Genomic DNA, 15,906 nt, shown 5'->3' with positions numbered 1-15,906 from the left:
CGTTGTCTCATCAGGTGCACAATTGGCAAAAATGACTCCATGACAAGTCTGTGAAGTCAGATTACAGACACTGCACAAAGTCGAATGTGAATTGGAGCTAAACTCAACATTCACATTGAATCAATTCTTCCCACCACAGCTAAAACCATTATTTAAATTTGTACAACCATTTTTGTGACGCAGTCAGTGTGGTTTGGTGTCACCGGTCTCTTCACAAGCTGGACAACCCAGATTTCATCAAACAAATTCTATCCATTCGCAGATGAATCAAAAAGCTCAATAGAAGAAGCTGTTACTTTGAGCTGAAGAAAATGTCAGAATCGATTCTCATTAATTTTATGTGTGGACAGGAAATTTTAGAAACTACAGGGCCATACATTCTACATAATATACTAAACTCAACCATCTATCTTGCATACTTGCTGAATGTCCTTCTTAAATCTTCATGAATTTGTTGGAAAATATTAAGTAAGAAGAAAGACAAAAGACGTGATTTCAGTATGACGGTGCTGTTGTGATTAGCGGAAACAATGTGCCAGAAAATTTAGATGCAGTTTTTAATGAGTGTTATGTTAGTGAGTCCATTGGCCAAGAAGGACCAAGATCATGGTTAATGATTGTTACACACCAGATTAGTGATGCAGCAACACTACTGATAAGTAAACAAAGGCATGCAGGTAGGTTATAGGCCGCATAGGCTTGGGTTATCTTGTATCTTGATAAATTATTGACAAGTCTGTGCCTGATAGGTGATCGGAAAACAGGACCAACAGACTCGCTGAGGGTAAACTAGAAAGGTACTAATGTATAAAATTTAATGTGAATAAAATCACTGCCATAATTTTTATAACTGATTACAACAAAACCTGGAAAGATTGTATTTAGTATGCCCTGACGAATTTATGTTTTTTATAAGTAACTAGCAATTACTCACGGCTTTGCAAAAAACTGTCTACTCAGTAACAGGTACATCTTAGGCATGTCCTTTCTGAATGGCTTAATAAACACTCCTGGAAATAAATGATGGTCACTAGAAGATATACTCAAGTCCCTTAAGTAAAATACAAATTTAGTTCTAAATAAATGCTTAAATTAAAATATTAACTTGGATTAATTGTCTAACCCTGAATGCAGGCACAAATAACTTTACGAACAAATGGACTTTAAGTTGAAGTTTAATGAAGTTTAAAGAGCCATGTTTTGGGACCTTGAAGTCAGAGAGTGAAACAAGTTTTTATGAGTACCAATAAAATACACAAGTTTCTCTGCAACATTCCAAAATATTTAAATGAATAGTTTTAACAATTTCAGTAACACTTCAAATATTTTAGGCTAAAGTGGAGGAACACTAAAACCATCATAGTAATTCATCAAATCGTTAGTAATGTATTATAGTGATGTCCTAGAAGTATTTTAAATCGGAAGCAGACAAGTTTATGATATGTATTAGATCAGTGTTCATTGTTAAGAGGTTAAAAAGTTCAACAAAACTTCCACTGGCTTATTTCAGATTTAGCGTGCGAAGAAGTATTTCTGGTCTAAATGAATTATATTTCATACACCATAATATAGTTTGCCTTGTTGCCACGATAAAAAATATATACATGCTCGGTCTGAGAAACCTACTTTAGACAAAAAGTGACTAAGTCTGGCCCTTACAATCTTCTTCCAGTCTAGGTTATTCTCGGTGCAACTATTACCAGCTATTGTAATCTATTTGTGGTCTAGGGATTTCAGATACCGGTAGTCTGTTGAGATATTGATAATACAAGGCATTTGTATATCAAATTTCATCATTCTAGGCCATGGGAAGTTTTAAAATAAAACATAGTTCTTCTAGGTGTTGCAACTCTTTTTCAGCTCATATGGACAATTGATCTTCATGTAGTATATTTACTTTGTCTATTGAGATCATGAGGCACATGTGTGTCAAATTCATCATTATAGGACAAACAAAAATATACTACTTCTACGGGTTACAAAACCATTTCAACCCCATTGGGCGTTTGATATTTATGAAAATGCTTTAGTTTTTCTATTTGAGTCATCAGCCATAAATGCACCAAATTTCAACTTTCGGTAATATCGAAAAGTTGGAGAATCAGTGAAGATTGAACATATTATAAATAGAAAAAATTTAAGATATCTTTGAGTACATACCAATCAGTATGTTGTAGTCCATCCTCAAACAAGGACTGCACTCAATGATGTCTTTAAGACCATCAAGATATGTTCGGAAGAGGGCCACAGCCTCCTGGATGTTGGTGGTATTGTCCAGAGCACTGGTGACTGGGGAGAGAAAGGCGGTGAAATCTTGGCCACGCTCAGCTGCCAGCAAACATACAGACAAATGTGTCCTCCAGACCAGCCGCCGCATACCTCCCTCCAGCTCAGGCTCAGACAATGCTCCGAGTAGCACCTGCAGCTTCTTGCACTACAACACAATACAGAAACAGATTACCATTAAAACCTTTACATTGGAAGTAGTCATCATTCCTGTATCATTAAAAATCTAAACTTGATTCTGTTACGAACAATATATATATATATGTTTATTCGTTGGGAAATGTTATTGTTTAGTCTCATAAAATTCTAAGAAACAGGTTTTTTTTGCTCAAATTATTTATAATTCATTCACATTAAAATCTGCTGCTTCCTAACTAGACAATAAAGGGAAGACGATGTTTATATATCCATTGTTGGAATATCGAAGACTGCCTTACAAGCAATAAAACTTGCTATAGAGTTAAGAATCTCAATAAAAATTATGATGCTGTGTACAACACTGTTACCACATCTGATGCTGGTTAGACAGAGACCCAGAAGGAATTATTCGACACTGATAAGTATTGTAATTCTGACATGTTCTATAAACTTTTAATAATCTCAGTGTTCTTGGACCAATTATATTCACACTCTATGTAAATATTTCATGGTCAGTACTGACAGCTTTTTTTTTTGTAAATGATACAGTTACTGTTATGGCTGATTCAGCCAATAAACTGGAAGGCTAGCCACACTTCAATAAATAATAAATATGGAGACAACCAGCCAATTAAGCTAGACCGATCAAGGAAATACTGTATTGAAACCACAGACTGACTTGACTTAGAGAGATTGTGGCATAAATATTTTAAGTTTGTGTTTCATAAACAGGCTGCTTAATGGAACCAGGTTCTAAAAATATGAAACAATATATATGATGACTACCAGCTTATACTCTATGATGAGCTGTGAGCGTACGAGTTCGGGTAAATTAAGTGCTGAGTTTGGGGCTACCTTCATATAATTTCTTTCCTCCCACTTCTACCATTTTTTTACCATCATGGTGCTTCAACATAAATGGATCTGGCAAGTCAAAACAAATTAGATTGTAAATTTGTAAAGTCACAACACAATAATATAGTTCCAAATCTAATTCATATTCTGTAAGTTTATGAAATAATATTTATTTTAATATAGGAATATTTATGTGAGTATTCCTTGCGGTCTTCTTTTCTGAAACTGTCCTGTTATCAAAACAAGTTCATATGGTTACAATGATTAATACTTAATAACGATTATTAAAACCAGTTCCTGTTGTCTTTGTTAACACAAAATAAAACTTACTACATGAAGTTTCATATGTGCCCATGTGATTATTCAGAAATAAGTTAAGAAAATTTGAAACTTAAGATAAATATACAGGAGTCAGGAAAACTGTACTATGGAAGGCTGAAAGGTGTAAACTGCAAAAACCCCTCATGACAAAAAAAACTATCATAAAGATTACAGTACAAATAATATTAAAAGACAAAAAGCCACAACATAAAATAAGGGAAATAATCATTATGAAATCTGAGAGAAAGACTATTTAAAGCCCTTATATTACCACTTCGGTAAGATCAGCTGTGACAGCCAGAGTGAGGAAGAGAGAAGCGATGTGGTAGAGTCCCACTTCTGTAAGGCCCTGCATCTTGGAGGGTGAGAGCTTGGAGTAGATACGGCCCCGGATCTGGTTCCAGTGTTGTGTCTGGCCAGACACCCTCTGGAGGTGTAAACCTGAACACAAAACAAATAAAATATACTCTATAGCAGCAATTTGGAACATAGCTAAAGTAATCTAGCCAGGTAACTATTCCATCTTTAACTCTATTGCAAGATTTATGCAACTATTTGATACAACACATAACTTAGTATGATGGGAAGGGTTGATTCAATGTGAATATTGAATTTAGCTTCAGTTCACCTTCCTCTTAGTGCAGCATCTGGAATCTGATGTAACATATCTGGAATTTGGAGTCATGTTCGTCTGAAGACATCCAAAAGCTCAGTTGTTTCACTGTAGTTAGAGAGATCATGTCTAAAACATTGTAGTGTACTCAATTGTGCACCTGATAAGACAATGAGAATACTTCTTTGAAATGACACTATATTTTGTAGTCTACTTGTCTCTGGTGTCAAAAAAAGAGTTCATTTTGAGTTTCTTTATCACCGAAGTGTTTAAAATTTCTTCAGATGAAAATGACTCCAGATTCCATGAGTCTAGTCTATGAGCTAAACTCAATATTCATATTTGATACTATATATAATTGAATTGATATTCATTTTTATTGTAACTAATTAACAATACAGAAGGCTGATGTCTTACCCAAAATGCGTAGAAACATTTGAAAACTGTCGTCACAATGAGTGCTGTTTGTCAGGCGAGACTTGACCTGCTTCACCATTCCCATGACACTTTCGCTGGAAAGTAAATGTTCATTATTTTATCTCATCTTTCCAGGATCATGGAAGATGTCTATTGACTAAAGATAAGAATCTATTTCCTGTGTATGTCTTATCAAAGGATAGTTCATAAATCTCTAAAATCTAATGTTGGTCAAACTAAGCAATGTGGCAATCTAATCTACTGTGTGGGCTTAATGGGCACAGATCGGTTAATGTGTGTTCTAAATAGGGGGACAAGTGATAATTAGCATTGTACTAGGACACAAACTAGTTTTTCGTTATATCAATAAAGATATCGATCATTAGTTGTACTGATTTTGCTAGCAAATAAATTAGGAGTGAAGAAAAAATTTGTTTAAATACCGAAATATACATCTTTAGCTGATAATGGTGATTATCACGTTTTACCTAATCGGCAGATACTGATATAACAATTACTTGTTTATCTGATGATTGCTTCTAATGTGTTAAAACTACAAAACATTTTTATAATTAGTGTGTGCGACTCGCAGAATTCCCTTAGTCTCTCCATTAAATATGTTGAACGCTGTCACTGGTTCATGGTTAGACAGAAGATGTACATAAAGCGGATGACCAGAACTGGTTCATTCTAGGTGCCATTGAGATCTGTGCATATGTGAGTTATTGTGTAATATTTGTTTTTAATTTTATGTAAAGATACATAGAGTTACTCTTAGTCTACTGTATACTTTATTTATTTTTATTAAAAGTAGGTTAAGTGTAAGAAAGATCCATTTACTCTAACTGCTCATTGAAATGGAAAATGTTTATTTCATTTGATCTACCTTCTCTTTTCAACTACACCAAAAACTAGTGTAATTGACAACCAATCTCTTTCTTGGAATAAACTCCTTCATTGATTTTATGGAACACTAAGCTGAGTTGTTAAGCATTGAACTTTGGCTTCGTCTAGACTAAGATAATAAATTGTTACATTTAAATACTGATTGAGTAAAACAATGACATGTATACAAGTATACTACAGGTTTTATTATAATAAAACCCAGTCAAATAGTGTAATTGGGTACTATTTTTGGAGGAGTTTTTCTTACCTGGGACCTAAAAGAACTACATTATTAGAAAGAACTTTATTTGATTTACTGAGAAAATGTTATGTCATTATGACAATTGGTTTTTATTTTCTGCTTCTCAAAAGGAGGCCATGTTGGCAATAAGGAGGCCTTTATGTCCCTATTTACTATTTGTTGTTAGTTAAATCAGTAGGTAAATACATATGTATGTATTATAAATATAAAAAATAAATCAGTGCCCTTGTGATCTGAGCATGAATTTATTTACTATCTCAAAGGATGTGTTTTTTGTTTCGCCAGAACTGGATCTGAAACGGATAAGTTGGACGATCTAAGACATGATCTGATGTTGGGAAAGTACCGATCGGAAATGCCCCAGGCCATCAGTGCGAGCTTCGGTGGCACCTTTGGCAGAAAAAGACATCCCTATAACTCTCCAATGCCACATAAATTTTACAAAACAAAAACCAGATTAGCCTTAACTTACTCAAAAAAACTTCACTAACTAATTTAGAACCACCAGTTACTGATTTTTTCCTCTCAAAATACGTTTACTACCAGATTTTTTTATACTTAGGACAATAGAATATCTCAAATTTTATAATGAGTTCTTTCAAATTCTACATAAGGATGGTAATTGTGTATATTTCAAACAGTCATTGACTGATTAAACAGTAGGGCCAAATTTTTCACTACTGTTGTTGAATACATGTGCGTCACTATAAAATGTATTCTTAACATATATGATGGAATCCATTTCACTACCAAATTCCAATGCAAGTTAACAGTGATTTATTACAATCTAGGCAGTTGCTCAGGTCAGTTTCTCCATAAATTGGGATATTTTGTTTCGATAGGTTGGTAACAATATTGAGTTGGCAGCAACACAGAGTAAGTTCATAGTTGTATGCTCTCATTGTTGTCTGTTCCAGTGGCTAGTGTATAGTGATTTTAAAAATGTTTACAACCCAATAACGAGTTTACATCCTTCAGTTGTGGTGGAAACATAATAAAAATACTGCTATAATAATTGAAGAATTTAGTGGTGAATATCTTGGTGTCGCGATAACCACTCAACAGTATATGCGGAAGTTAAATAAGAAATTTGAAAACACAGGAAGCGTTTTAAATGACCCGAAGTGTAGTTGTCCATGATCAATTTGCAACGAAGAAAACCTGCAGACAGTTGCTTAAGCTTTTGTAGCCAGTCCCAGTAAATCAACTCGTAAGGCATCTGCTGAACTAGAAATATCAAGAAAAAGCGTGCAAAGAATGTTAAAGCAATTCAAATTTACTCCATCCATATTTACTCCAAGCGCTTCACGAGGATGATTCCGATAGGCGATTAGAATTCTTCAACACAATAATTATCCGCTCAGAGGCTGATCCAAATTTCTTACGATCAATTTTGTGGTGTGATGAGGCATGTTTCAAACTAAATGGATGCGTTAATCAGCATAACTGCGTGTACTGGTCGGATGTAAATCCTCATAACGTAATCCAAGCAGAACTCAATGTGCCTGGTGTGTATGGGGAAGTATTTCGAGTCCTGCACTGGTTGGTCCTTATTTTCTTCAAGGAAATGTTAACTCAGAACGTTACTTACGGTTGCTGTAAGAAGTAGTAGTTCTCGAGCTCAGAAACAATCCTGTTCTCAATATTCATTCGCTCATCTGGCAACAAGATGGTGCCCCAGCACATTTCGGTATCCAAGTTCGAGATTTTTTTTAAATAACACATTTAATGAATGGATTGGTCGCCGTGGTACAATCGATTGGCCTGCGCGCTCGCCAGACCTGACCTCATGTGATTTTTCACTGTGGGGTATTATAAAGGAGACTGTGTATGCTTCAAAACCGCAAAATCTTGACGAACTCAGAAACCTATTTAGAAATGCATTTGAACTTGTTAATAACAATAAAACTTTATCGCTAAAAATTTATTATTCTGTTCTAAATCGTTCTATGAAGTGTATACAAAATCAAGATGGACATTTCAAACAACTGCTATAACATTGTATGGTAATATATAAGTAATTTCATATAATGAATTTGTTTTCTTGCCTAAAGATGTTTTATTCAATTAACCTATAACGCCTTTAAATTTCTCTTCTAGGGAAACTGACATATGCGCCACCCTGTATTAGGTAGGGGATTGTTAGTTATCTCTAAATTAGTGTTATTTTAAACTTATAGATTAAGATTCTAACTATTTATACATTCACAGGTAAAAAAAAACTATTTATAAAACTAGAGAAATGGAAACACTGTAAAGTAACATCTTTTCACCTCATGATTGCCATGGATTCAACAGAAGAGCCTGGGACAAAGAATGTGGAATTCAGTCTCTTCTGAAAATATTCCCAAAGGAGGACAATGATTTCACTCTTGGGTTCCCAGTATTTAGTGATGATTCTCTCAACAAATGTGAGATGCACTCTTAGGTGTGCTTCTGGGACATCAGAGTTGAGCAGACCTCTCATGATGGTCTCCAGAAGAGGGTAGTTGCTGCTGTTGCTCTGGTAATAAACATTGTATTAATATAACATTGTTAGAGATGTAGCCTCGAAAAGTGTTTTATAAATATGTATAACACAATATGTATAAACCTTTTAACACTTTTTTAACTTTTATTTTTCATACTATGTACATTTTAAAATCTGTGTAGTGAAAAAACACATGACAAATTGGTTTTAATTATTTATTTTCATAATTAACTTAACCTTAGTACCTGAAGATGAAATCCCAGATTTCAAAATGTACATAGTATGAAAAATAAAAGTTTAAAAAAAGTATTAAAAGGTTTATACATATTGTGTTATACATAATATAACATTGATTATTATTAAAAATAAATTTAAAACAAACATGTCAGAGGTGTCACAAAATTAAAGTATATTCTTTTTACAAGATTCTTTTACATCAAAAACATACCTTTTAAAATCTTGATATTATTTATTTCGAAATATTTTCATTTAACAATAAAATATATCCTTTCTGTGCAGAAGAAAGGTAGATTTCAAAATTAGTTATAGAGGTTAATCTGCAGATTATTAACGGTATGAAAACTTTATAATGGTTGGCATATTAATGTACTTGTGAAACATTCAAAAATTTTAAAACATCATCTTGGAACTTTGTAAGATAGAGTTATAAACATATAAGACATTTCTAAAACCATACACTTTGGCTTTATTCAGTTGGAAATTTTATTTGAAAACACGTTGAGACTTGTAATGATTCAATCATCTTATACTTATGTATGAAATATTTAGTCTACTTCTCAAAATGTGAATGGCTGCAATTGGTGCTCTCCATACATAGTTTGATTTGTCACTTTCTCTCTAAGTTGTTTATACGAGTCCCACTTGTTTTTCCTCTCCAGATCAGAAATAATTATTATGCTACTTAACAATAGTTGTTATTGTATTTTTAATGAATCCAAGTAAACTATCACAATTTAAAACACACTTCTCTTTCCTCTTCCCATTCCGTCCATTTAGCCTAAATTCCCATGTTAAACTGTATCAAAGAGTGTACCTTCTCTTCAAATGTATGTAGCATGGCTGTATGTTTCAGTAACCACAGTGAGAAGGCATGCACATTGGTGCAAGGTGACGTCACAGACTGGGCAAGGGACATACAGTTAGGCCTCACTAGGCTGCTTCCATCAGACACCAACATTTTCTCCACCACTTTGTTCATAAATGACCACAAATCCTAAAAAAAAATACAGCTAAGAAATGTGTATTATTCAAACACTTACTAAGAATAAATTTTAAAAGGGCATTTAATTTATTAAAAATAGCATTTATATCATAAAATCAAAACAACATAAAAATATAACACTTGCCAGCATGAGACTAAATTTGTAAAATAAAACTAAAAAAAATAATCATTCATTCACAGTCCAGGACAAATACAAAGTACTTATGTAACAATGATCTCTCAAGTATATATGTAATGTAAGCACACATATTTATAGACTGGCTATTGTAACTACTAACTAACAACATAACAAAACAGTTTAAATAAATTACGTTCACGTAAAGTGATTAGTTTTAATTGTTGGACTTACATCAAATTTTCCTTGACTATGCAACTTGTAACAGAACATTTGTAGTAAAATCCAGAGTTCAGCCACACAGCTACAATTGAATGGAGACTTAATAAGCAGGCTTCGTACATCAACCTATAACAATTTCTTGGTATTAAATTACACTATTTAAAAATATTAGTTTACTATATGTATTTTTATTCCTGTCCACAGTAAAATATAGCAAATTGGATATACCCTCAGATTACATAAATACTAGTTTATAACCATTTAAAACTGAATGATGAAACATAAAGACAATTATTATACTATTCAATTATCTTACGTTCCCTAAAGTAATTTAAAATTTTGTTCAATTTCCATTTATAAACTAAAACACACATTTACAAACTACATGCCACTTCTTATAACACATTATTTGATTTATATTATTTGCTGGTTTAAATGAACAAAACCAAAGCATATTGCAGAACTACCTGGTTGCACATATTATGGTTATGAATATGTGCATGTTTTGTTTTGATAGTGACTGGTATTATTAGTTTTAAAAATGTAAAACCATAAAAAGTAGTGAATTTTTTTTAATGTATAACTCAAGACTATGATAGGATTTAAGTTCTCAGCAATCAGGACTTACTTTTTGAGCTAAGTTTATTTTATTTAACATGACAAAAAGTTTTAACTGATTGACTAACCTATAAACTAAGTATACATTTTAATATTTTACCTCTAATATTCATTCAATTTCAATGACACTATATGAGACAATATATTAGCTCAAAGAAGTAAACATCAAAGATAACACTAAAAAGCTGATATGGACATTTTTATGAAAGTGATTAACAAGTGAAATGGCCTGGGGTTTTCCAGAGATAACAGGTTCCAGTATTATCTGTAGTAAAGCTGAATGAGTGAAGTGAAGCTTATCAGTCCTAACTAGATAGGGTTGTGTAGCTCAGTTGGGCAATACGACTGCCTTCCACACTCAAGATACCTGGTTCAAATCCATTTGGAATCTGAATAATTTTGCTACTCTTGGAAGTAATTTTTAGAGTGAATTCAAATATTAATTATTAAATAAAATTATTAAAATAAATCCCTGGATAGTAAACAGTTACATAGACATTTTTTATTGTTTTATTAATATTATACATAGCCTATATATAATTTAAAATGTCACAACAATCTTCAATCAAGGACAACACAGGAACTAGTCCATTCATTAAAACAAGAGCACAACTTAAAAATAAAACACAAATAGGACCCCTGAGAAGTTCTTCATTGCAGGATAAAGGTGGAAACTTGAAATATGCAAATAAAACATCAACAGAAAAAGTACCCACAAAAAATTTTGCCCATCAGGATCCATCTCCCTTGTTACCAAAAAATTACAGAAATCAAGAGGAGACCTTAGAAAATAGCAACAATAAGTCTGAAACCAATTTTTCGGACTTACAGTTAAAATATGATGCCCTACAAAAAGAAAATGAGAGTTTAAAACAACAGGTAAAATCAGCAAATCTAAAACTGGATATTTTAGGCCAGACCTGGTTAACAGATGACACTATAAATTCTTATTTCCAGGTTACTTACCGTTAAAGTGATTGGGAATAAAGAGAACCCCTTTTTAATGAAACCCAAACAATAGTTGAAGCAATTAAAGAACTGAAGGACATATCATTTCTTCTGGATCCCCTTGCCTTACATGAAAAGGGCATACTACTCATCCCTATAAACAATGCCAAATATGACAGTGGGGAAGTTGATAGTTATAAGTCAGTAAATGGCTCACATTGGAGTCTTACTTGTGTATGAAAAAGTGGTAAATAAATATTATCACTATGACTCTATGAGAAGTAGTGGTAACTCTGAAATTGCTAAGCTGGTGTCTCTGAAACTTATTCATTATTTTCAGAAACTCACCAACAACTGATTTAATATCACTTGATGGCCCGAATCAAAAATAATTCATTTGATTGTGGGGTGTATCTTCTACATGCAGTTGACTACATTTTACTTAATTTCAACAGCAAGAACTTCTTTCAGAACATAAAGATCCCAGATTTTTCTGAAAATGATTGTGCTAAAAAACGATCCTACATTGCTTATGTTATAAAAAATGGATATTTTAACTCCTAAAAGACATTGTGTTGTCATTTATTAACCAGCCAAGTTCTAATAATGACTATGATAGCATAAAAACTCACATCGGGGGGAAAATGATTTGTCTATAAAAAACCCTCAGAACCAAACAAAACCTGAAATACTCTGTGAAAAAGCTATACAAACTGAACAGGCCCCCCCTACTACAGGTTACCCTAAACAGGACATTTTTACCAATACCATCTCCTTATGTTACTATAGTTGGTGACAGCCATGGCAGGTATCTAGCCAGGAAAAATTCATGATAAACTCGAGAAAACCTCCAAGGTAAATGAGTTGGTATCACCTGGAGCTAAATTCATGGATATTATTGACCAAACATAGAAATATAACTTTTGCACCAGAAGAATTTTTAGTTATCATGGGAGGTGCAAATGATGTTTACAATGGAAGCACTCAAACCATTTACACTAATTTAAAATCTGTCTTACTGTCTTATAGGCATTGTAGAGTTATATTGTGTGGCATACCCTTTAGACAAGATCTACCCCTATTCCATAGAATATAATGAGGAAATTATGAATTTAAATCTACATTACTATGAGCAAACCAGAATAAATGAAGAAATGTTTCTTTTGTGGACATGACAGCTTTATCTGAAAAAATGTTTTAATCGAGATGGCATCCACTTAAACTTCTTAGGAAAGCAATTGATAGTTAACAGGATATGCAAGGAAATAAATGCCTATGACATTTAGAAACAAAACTGGTTTCAAAAATAATTGTGAACTATTCGTTACAGAATAAAGTGTGCACTTGTGGGAACCCACCAATGATTGTGAAATCTCAAAAGAGAAAAAACCTTTTCAAATAATTGTTGCAAATATGAAAGATATTATCGTCAAGCATCAAGAGAATGCATCTGTGGCTTTTGCTCATTCAATTTCAGCAGACTTCGATCACGATCGCCACATGACAGCAGGAGTTGCCGTGATATTTAAGCAGCAATATGGAAAGCCTTCTGATTTAAACTGTGTCACTTCACATCTTGCGTACCAGAATCACAGACATGGTGCAGGAATTTACAGCCTCATTACTAAACCCAAGTACTACAACAAGCCAAAGAAAATGATTATGATTTGGCCTTTCATCAATTAGCTATGGATTTTGAGAGGAGGGGATTCAAGCACCTGATTTTGTTCTCCAATAGGTGCTGTTCGAGATGAGATCACTATTGAACACTTGATTTCCAATCTCTCAAAAATTTCAATTGGCTACTGGAGCTACAGTAAACCATAGTTTCTTATGATCAAAAATCTCAGAGAAAACTCAGGAGAGGACTGTCACATGATGAATTTCTCGAGCGGATTCAGGGTTCCATGGATTGTCTTCGTGGTACTCCATCACAGCCCTCAACCGAAACTGCGAGTAATGAACTGGAAAATAAGCTCCCAAGTTCCACTTTCCCCAGTATGGAGAGGTTGGTCGACTCCGCAGCCGCAGGGCCTACAAGAGTGAACTTGTTTTCTCCTCACATACTCCAATCCAAGAAATAACTTCACTTCCAGCAACAACTGAAGCAAGTGTCTGTGAGAGCAGTGAAGTGAAATGGGCGATTTTGTGATAAGTGAAGGGAGTGTGAGGGAGAGTGGGAAGGTGTCTCCTGAATTTCAAAGTTCTTTCCTAAGTCCAACTGTAACAACTGTTCATTTGTCTCCACAAACAACACTAGCACAACCAACATACTCCACACCAACACTATATACGCCACACCAACAGCACAATGACTCCCTTTTTTTAGCAAGCCTAAATCAGTTTCCACCATTAAAGTAGATATTTCAAATAGATCAAAACATACTGTAAATAGCTCCTCCACAATATATAAAAAAAATTTGAATTCAAGAAATGCAAATCTTACAATAAAAAATTCTACATCAAAATATCCAACACTTTTTATCGCGGAAATTATCTTTGGAAATTAGTTCTTGAAGAGTTGAAACCAGACCTAATAGTGTTGAGTGAACATAAACTAAAAATTGATGAAGATAAAATTTGCTAAAGTTAATAACTATTCTGTTATAACCAACTATTGTCGCCAAACATGTGGTGGTGGAGGAGTTATGATTTTGGGCAGCAACTCTTACAAGTTAAGAGAGTTTGTAATTCCTAGAATTAATAACTTATGTATAGATAAAGAGTTTGAATGCTGTATTGTTTTCTGCCGAGCTATTGATTTTTCTTTTGTATTAGTGGGGTTGTATAGAACTCCAGGTTTAATTTATGATGGCCTCTTTTTGGATAAACTTGATATTGTTTTAATATTTTAACTGAAACTTATGAGCATGTAATTTTAGCTGGGGATATAAACATAAATGTATTGCATTGTTCTAAAAGTCATGATAGATTAAGTAATATTTTAAGGCAAAAAACATAACATGCAGTACTTGGTGAATTTTTCCGACTAGAGTTAACCTGGATTGTGAAAGTGCAATTGATAATATTATAACAAATTTACCGAAAAAGTCACTTATGGTTGAAGGTGTTATTACTGAGCTCTCTGATCATGATGCCCAACTTTTGAAAATTAAGGTGTGTAGTAATAAAAAGACATCTTTTAAGACCTTAACACAGTTTTGTAGAAAATATACAAGAGAAAAACATTGAGATCTTTAAAAATATGTTGAGCAATGAAACTTGGTTGGAAGTCTACAATGCAACAATAGACACTAAATACAATGTTTTTCATAAAATTTTGATGTACTATTTTGATGTTAGTTTTCCTCTGGTCAAGTCTAGGGTAAATTTTAATAAAGACAAATGGATCAATTATGATTTGGAAAAAGAAAAAGCGGAAAATTATAAGTTTAAGTCAAACTACAAGATTAACCAAAGATAGAACACTAAATAAGCTATTAAAACAGTTGAAAAAAAATTACATCAAAACATAAACTCTTCAAAAAAGGAATATATTGAAAATAAAATTAGAAATTCTGAAAACGTATGTAAATCTACTTGGAAAATAATTAATAATGAAACAAAAAAATTATCACAATTTTTAATAAACATATTAAAATTGATTTATGAAAACCATGAATATTCTGAACCAGAGGAAGTCTGTGAAATTTTTAACAATCATTTTATTGACATTGTAGATAATGAAAATATTACCAAAACTTGTCATCACACATCACTGTTAACACTGGTACGATTTAAAACTTTCTAATGCTAAAAAGTTCCACAGCCAACCAATAAGTGAGGAAGAATTTAAATCAGATTATAATGTCATTTCCTAACAAATATATTCAGCAGGGCCACGATGAAATTCCAATGCCAATTGTCAAGCAAGCTAAAATGTACCTGATCAAGCCCCTGACTCATGTTATAAATTCCTCTTTTGTGTCTGGAATCTTTCCTGAAAAACTGAAAATCTCTAAAAATTATAACGTTTTCAAAAAAAGGAAGTGAAACTGACCCTAATAATTATCGACCTTTGTCCATTTTGTCTACTTTTTCAAAAATTTTTGAACGTGTAATGTATTTACGACTAGTTGATTTTCTTGAAACCAATAATATATTTGACAGAGAACAGCATGGCTTCAGAGCTGGTAAGTCTGTCATAACTGCTGGGACGGGATTTTATTGAAACCATAGTGGACAATATTGATAAGGGGAATTATGTGGTTGGCATTTTTATGGATCTTACCAAGGCCTTTGATAGTGTATCACATGAAATATTAATAGAAATTTTAAAAAATATTGGTATTAAAGATGTTTACATTAAACTGGTTTGCTTCTTATATTTCAAATAGACCACAGTATGTTGACTTGCAGTTTGTAAACCAAATTAAATCAAATCACTCATGCAAAATCTTCTTTTAAAAATATCAAGGCATGGAGTGCCACAGGGTTCCATTCTGGGGCCAATTCTTTTCTTACTTTATATGTTGGGTTTGCCAAATGTTCTGACAAAGGATCAGAGCAAGCT

At 33.1% G+C, this 15,906-nt stretch overlaps 1 protein-coding gene across 2 annotated transcripts in view; it reads right to left on the bottom strand.

The window, feature by feature from the left end:
* Positions 1 to 15,906, bottom strand: part of LOC124360173 (protein MMS22-like) — a 45,931-nt gene that overhangs the window by 16,001 nt on the left and 14,024 nt on the right. Inside the window, exons 7-12 of one of the 2 annotated variants that reach the window (XM_046813553.1) lie at positions 9,840 to 9,953; positions 9,302 to 9,481; positions 8,051 to 8,283; positions 4,631 to 4,725; positions 3,872 to 4,041; positions 2,161 to 2,434 (exon numbers count right to left, since the gene is read on the bottom strand). In XM_046813553.1, the coding sequence (XP_046669509.1) occupies positions 2,161 to 2,434; positions 3,872 to 4,041; positions 4,631 to 4,725; positions 8,051 to 8,283; positions 9,302 to 9,481; positions 9,840 to 9,953 (1,066 nt within the window). The remainder of the gene's footprint in view (positions 1 to 2,160; positions 2,435 to 3,871; positions 4,042 to 4,630; positions 4,726 to 8,050; positions 8,284 to 9,301; positions 9,482 to 9,839; positions 9,954 to 15,906) is intronic. The other variant, XM_046813554.1, reaches the window with a different exon arrangement.

This window comes from Homalodisca vitripennis, chromosome 4, assembly GCF_021130785.1.
Source record: "Homalodisca vitripennis isolate AUS2020 chromosome 4, UT_GWSS_2.1, whole genome shotgun sequence".
In the NCBI taxonomy this organism is placed as follows: domain Eukaryota; kingdom Metazoa; phylum Arthropoda; class Insecta; order Hemiptera; family Cicadellidae; genus Homalodisca; species Homalodisca vitripennis.
This window is presented reverse-complemented; position numbering and strand designations above follow the sequence as displayed.